The sequence below is a fragment of the Calonectris borealis genome, chromosome 22 (genome assembly GCF_964195595.1).
Source record: "Calonectris borealis chromosome 22, bCalBor7.hap1.2, whole genome shotgun sequence".
Classification (NCBI taxonomy): domain Eukaryota; kingdom Metazoa; phylum Chordata; class Aves; order Procellariiformes; family Procellariidae; genus Calonectris; species Calonectris borealis.
In genome coordinates this window covers 8,646,927-8,652,466 of record NC_134333.1, presented here as the reverse complement: position 1 = coordinate 8,652,466, position 5,540 = coordinate 8,646,927, and the positions used below count along the sequence as shown (strand labels likewise).

At 68.7% G+C, this 5,540-nt stretch overlaps 1 protein-coding gene across 6 annotated transcripts; it reads left to right on the top strand.

Annotated features, from left to right (window-relative positions):
* The first annotated feature begins 919 nt into the window (after positions 1–919).
* CDK5RAP3 (CDK5 regulatory subunit associated protein 3) lies at positions 920–5,240 on the top strand. Of its 6 annotated transcripts, none has more exons than XM_075171490.1 (14): positions 920–974; positions 1,156–1,213; positions 1,663–1,794; positions 2,032–2,132; positions 2,215–2,263; positions 2,515–2,693; positions 2,994–3,130; positions 3,313–3,457; positions 3,581–3,697; positions 3,810–3,885; positions 4,217–4,305; positions 4,414–4,619; positions 4,778–4,949; positions 5,028–5,240. In XM_075171490.1, the coding sequence occupies exons 1-14, from the start codon at positions 969–971 to the stop codon at positions 5,091–5,093; spliced, it is 1,533 nt and encodes a 510-aa protein (XP_075027591.1). In that variant the 5' UTR covers positions 920–968; the 3' UTR covers positions 5,094–5,240. The 6 variants fall into 6 exon arrangements, with proteins under 6 accessions (XP_075027591.1, XP_075027593.1, XP_075027590.1 ...); XM_075171492.1 differs by having other exon boundaries at positions 929–974; positions 3,813–3,885; XM_075171489.1 differs by having other exon boundaries at positions 929–974; positions 3,813–3,885; positions 4,205–4,305.
* The last annotated feature ends 300 nt before the right edge of the window (positions 5,241–5,540 follow it).

Here is a 5,540-nt window from a genome sequence, read left to right as displayed (position 1 = left end):
GCCCCGCGGGCACCCGCCGGGCTGTCCCCATGCTGCCACCGCCCCGCTCGGCCACCGCCGGCCCCGGGGACGGGGTGATGCCGTGAGGGGTGGAGGAGGAGAGCCGCCATCTCGCCCCCACGCGAGGACGCGTCCCGCGGGGACACGGCGGCTTGGGGCTGGGTGGCACCCATGGGTCCCCCCGGAGCGATGACGTCCCCGGGGTGCTGGAGGCAGCTGCTCTCCCAAGTCCCGTGAGCATCCCGGGGCAGCTGCTCCCAGCAGGCAGGTCCCCAAGGGATCCTGGCTCTGTGCTGGGGCACCCAGCGGTCCCCGAGGATCTGGGATCTGCTCTGGGCAGATCCCCAAGGGACCCGGGATACCCTCTGGGGTGACAGAGGATCCCAGGGGGATCCTGGCTCTGTGCTGGGACAGCCAGTGGTCCCCGAGGGATCTGGGATCTGCTCTGGGGGCAGCTGGGGATCCCCGAGGGATCTGGGATCCCCCCTGGGGGCAACGGGATCTCCATAGGATCTGGGATCTGCTTGGGGGCCTCCCAGGGATCCTATCCCCTCAGGGGCGACTGGGGATCCCCGAGGGATCCTGGCTCTGTGCTGGGGCACCCACGGTCCTGTGGGACCCGGGATCTGCCCTGGGGGCCCCGGGGATCCCCGAGGCACCCGCCCTGGGGATCCGCTGCATTGCGCATGCGTGCGCGGCGTCCGTCCCTCCCCTCCCGTTCCTTCCCTCAGCCCGTTCCGATTGGTCAGCAGTGTCTCCTCCCCCCGCCTCCTTCCAGCCAATCGGAGCGCCGGCACGTGTCGCTGTCGCTTTGTCTCTCCCTTCTGATTGGCAGCAGGGCGGGGCCCGTTGGACCGCGAGCATTTTCATTGGCTGAGCTGCCGGGGCCGTGCCCGGGGATTGGCTGAGGCGAGGCGGGGCGCGGCGATTGGGCGGGTGAAAGCGGAAGCGAAGCGGCGGCGGGCGGCATGCAGGTGGGGCCGGGGCCGGGGCCGGGGCCGGGGCCGGGGCCGGGGCCGGGGCCGGGGCCGGGGCCGGGGCCGGGGCCGGGGCCGGGGCCGGGGCCGGGGCCGGGCACTGGAGTAGGGGGGACCCAGGCCCCGGCTGGGCTCCGCCAGGCCCCGCCGCGTCCCGCCACCCCTCGCCTCCCCGCAGGTCTCTCCCCAGGACTACCAGAACGTGCCCATCGACATCCAGACCGGCAAGCTCCTGGGTACGGCACCCCTGGTCCGACCTCCCCCGTGCGAGAGCCCCCCAGGGTGGGCAGGGCCTTGGGGGGGGCCGTGCCGGGCACTCCCCAGTGGGCGGGGTGGCACCGGTCACTCGTGTCCTTCTTCCCCGGGAGGGTTTGTCACCCCGCCGCGTGGCAGCTGACGGTCCCAGCGCCGCCCCCGTGGGTGTCGTGTTGGGTTGTCCCAGGCAGCAGCGGGGTGACCCCCCCCGCCCCGATCCTCCCCCTTTCCCCTCCAGCCCTTCCCAGACCTGGGGAAGGAGCCAGGACTCCCCTCTGCTCCGTGGGGACAGGACCCACGGGGAGCCGGTCTGCTCCCTGCCTCCGTCTGGCATCACAGGGCAGCCTGGCGGGGGTGACCCCCTCCTGGTGAGCCCCCCCAGGGTCCCTCTCCCAGCTGACCCCCTGTTTCCCTCCCACCTGCTTCGCAGACTGGCTGGTGGACAGGAGACACTGCAACCTGAAATGGCAGAGCCAGGTGCTGGCCATCCGGGAGAAGATCAACGCGGCCATCCAAGACATGCCGGAGAACGAGGAGATAAAGCAGCTGCTCGCAGGGGCCTGTGAGTGGGGCCTGGGGTCGGGGTCCCCCAGGAGAGCTGGGACGCGGGCAGCCGGGGTGGGTGTCGCACCAGGAGCCTGTTCCCGAGGGTTGGGTTTATGGCAACCTCTCCCCAGCCGAGCAGGGGTCGGGGAGTCAGTGGCACGGCCCCTTCTGAGACCCGCGCTCCCTGGGCTGAGCTGGGAGAGGGTGGCAGCCGGCAGACATCCCGGTGACCGCGTCCCTCCCTCCAACACAGACCTGCACTACTTCCACTGCCTGAGGATCGTGGAGATCCTCAAGGGCACTGAGGCTTCCACCAAGAACCTCTTTGGACGCTACTCGTCCCAGCGCATGAAGGTGAGCGTGGGCCTGGGGGCATGCGGCCAGCAGCGGACGGTGTGTTCACAGCCTCCCCCACCCTCTGCTTCCTCCTCCCCAGGACTGGCAGGAGATCGTGTCCCTCTACGAGAAGGAGAACACCTACCTGGGTAAGGCAGCTCTGGCTGCGGGCAGGCTCCGGAGAGCCCCTGGGGGTGTCAGTGGGTGGCTTTTGGTTTCCAAACTGGGATGAGGATGGGGTGGGCAGGGAAAGGGGCAGGACGTGATGGGCTGCCAAGTCCCACCAGGGTGAGGGCCCCGAGCTGCGCAGCTGGGAGGGCAGCCAAAGTGGCTGGGGGACCCCGAGGGCCCCGTGGGTGGCTGGCACGGCCTCTCAGCACCCCCCTTAACCCCTCTGCAGCCGAGCTCGCCAGCCTCCTGGTGCGCAGCATCAGCTACGAGATCCCCTCGCTGAAGAAGCAGATCAGCCGGTGCCAGCAGGCCCAGCAGGACTTCGCCCGCCGCGAGGAGGAGTGTCAGCTGGGGGCGGCCGAGCTGCGGGAGCGGTTCTTCGCCTCCTGCAAGCAGTACGGCATCACCGTGAGTCCCTGCGGCCGTCCCCGCTGTGGAGAGGGTCCTGCTGTGCCACCTCCCTCCCCAAAGCAGCCCCCAGACGCCTGCATTTGGCCGCAGCAGGGCTCCAGCTGGGACCACATGTCCCATATGATGTCCCCACAGTGCCACCTTACCCGTGAGAGGAGCTGGGGGGGTGTAGGGTCACCCCACAGCCCTCTGTCCCCTTCCTGCCCACGTCTAGCTCTGCAAGCAGAGGGGTGAAGCCACCCCAGGGGTGCTTTGGCTGCCAGCCTCCCTGCCCTGACACATCCCTGCTGTCCCCAGGGTGACAATGTGCGCCAGGAGCTGCTGGCCTTGGTGAAGGACTTGCCATCGCTGCTGTCCGAGATCGGGGCGGGAGCCAGCGCGCTCTCCGAGGCCATCGAGCTGTACCAGGCCTGCGTGGAGTTTGTGTGCGAGAGGTGGGTATGGGGGCGCAGGGATAGACCCCCACATCTCCTCTCCCCACCTGTGGGGTCAGCGCGTTGGGCTGGTGGCTGCACCCAGGCTGGGGCTCTCCCAGAGGGACCCTGGTGGGGTTGGGGGTGCTGGGGGGGGGTCCCCTCCCTGCGCCTGGCACTGATGTCCCCGCGGTGGCTGTCAGCTCTGCAGAGCTGGTGGTGCCCCTGCTGCGGCACGTGGGGAAGAGAGGCAACACGACCGTCTACGAGTGGAGGACGGGGCTCCAGCCCCTGCAGGTGGAGCGGCCGGAGGTTGAGGAGGTGCCGGAGCAGCCGAAGGAGGACACGGTACGTCCTGGCCAGCCGGGGCCGAGCTGTGGTGCTGGGGAGACCCCCAGCCGGCTCTGCCGTGTGTCGGTTGGGCTGTTTGCCCCCGAGGTTTCAGGGGGTCTGTTGTCCTTCTCCCCGCAGATCGACTGGGGAGACTTCACGCTGGAGCCGCCCAGGGTGGATGATGGCCCCGCTGCTGACGGGGGAGCCCAGGGCGAGGAGATCGACTGGGGGATCACACTAGAGCCCGATCCCCAGGTGCGTGACCCCTGGCTGTGTGGTCCTGGGGTCTGGCCCTGTCCAAGGCCAGGCTGGGGACCTGGGGGTGTCCTAGGCACCCCCATCTCACAGGGTGCCTTTTCTTTTGCAGCAGGATGACGGCATTGACTGGGGAGATGGTGAAAGCGAGGAGGTGCAGATCACGGTGCTGGAGGCCGGCACCGAGGGTGAGCACGGCTGCAAAGGGACACAGGGGGTCCCAGTGGGTGGCAGGCAGCACCCACCCTGCCTTTACTCCCCCTTCCCTGCCTGCAGTGACCCTGGGCACTCTAGCCGTGCACAAGGGCCTGTTGGGGACAGAACAGAAGGCAGCACGGCTGCTGTTGGGTGCTGGGTGGGCAGGAGCAGAGCCCTGACCCCGCTAAACAGTGCCGTGGGGTGATGCTGAGCACCCTGTACAGGACGAGTTGGGGTGGGGGGTATGACCAGACTCTCTGAGCCGCGGAGATCCCTTCCCTGCTGCTTCTCTGCCCGGCTCACCCCCAGCTCGTCCCCCAGTGCCCGAGGGGGTTGCCTGCGGCTCCGACGCCCTGACGCTCCTGGAAAACACCGAGACCCGGAGCCAGTTCATCGACGAGCTCATGGAGGCGAGTACAATGCGGCAGCGGGGGCTGGAGCCGGGTAAGGGGCAGCTCTGCTGCCATCCCACTGCGGGGATGGCAGTACTGGAGTGTCCCCCTCCCCTGTCCCCGCAGCTGGAGCTGTTCCTGTCCCAGCGCCTGGTGGAGATGGAGGAGGAGGCCGACATTGTGGCCATAAGCCAGTTCCAGCTGGCCCCCGCTGTGCTGCAGGGCCAGACCAGCGCCCACGTGGGCTCCCTCCTGGCCAGCACCCGGGCTCTGCTGGGCCAGCTCTGCACCCGCAGCATGCAGCACCTCTTCATGATCCTCGCCTCCCCCAGGTCCTCGCTCGGGGTGGGGAAAAACAGGGGGTCAGGGCTTGTGGGGAGCCAGGGGCTCTGCGGGGTGGGTCTGGAGCAGGAGGTGGAGGTGTCCTGGGGTGGGGATGGCACCTGGGTGGGCGATGGGGGTGACGGAGGTCCTGGCTCTCCCCAAACAGGTACGTGGACCGCGTGAGCGAGCTGCTCCGGCAAAAGCTGAAGCAAGCGGAGCTGCTGCTGGCCAAGAAGGAGGTGATGAGCCAGAAGCGGCAGGAGGCCCTGGCAGAGCAGGGCGCCTTGGAGCCCAAGCTCGACCGTCTGCTGGAGAAGACCAAGGAGCTCCAGAAGCTGGTGAGGAAGGGAGGTGGACCCCGCCACGATGCTGCAAGTCCCCCCTGCACCCCCTAACCCTGCGGCTCTGTCTTGCAGATCGAGGCGGACGTCTCCAAACGCTACAGTGGGCGGCCGGTGAACCTGATGGGTGTCTCCCTGTGAGCCCCCCGGGACAGGCACCCGCAGAGAGGAGCAGCGTGGGGCCCTGCTCCCCAGACCCCCCAGTTCACAGCCTTGGGGCACTGGTAATGTGGCCGCAGCCTCCCTGGGGGGTGGATGTCGCTGAATAAAGCCAAAGCCCTTCTGCTACCCATCGATCTCACTGTTCCCCTGCAGGGACTTGACTTCAGGGGTGGAGAGGAGCCCCTAAATCCCCTGCTCTGGGTCAATCCCTGGGGCATGGGCTGCAGGGTGACCCTGGGGACGTGGGAGCCCTACGCCCTGTCCTTGGGGTGGTCCTTGTAATGGGGGTCTCCCCGCCGGTGCGCAAGCTGCCCCCCAGGGCCGACAGCCCTTGCCGGGGGCGGGGGGCTGCGATGGGACGGCGGGGGGGGATGTGTGGGTGATTCGATTTTAATTTCATAGCAGAGCAGTTGATTCATGGCTGGT

What these genes read in the sequence shown, in the direction of transcription:
- CDK5RAP3 (XM_075171488.1), top strand. An exon ending in GAAGGAGAACACCTACCTGG is followed by an intron (nt 2,264 to 2,514) that starts GTAAGGCAGCTC and finishes ACCCCTCTGCAG; the next exon opens with CCGAGCTCGCCAGCCTCCTG. An exon ending in CCAAGGAGCTCCAGAAGCTG is followed by an intron (nt 4,950 to 5,027) that starts GTGAGGAAGGGA and finishes TCTGTCTTGCAG; the next exon opens with ATCGAGGCGGACGTCTCCAA.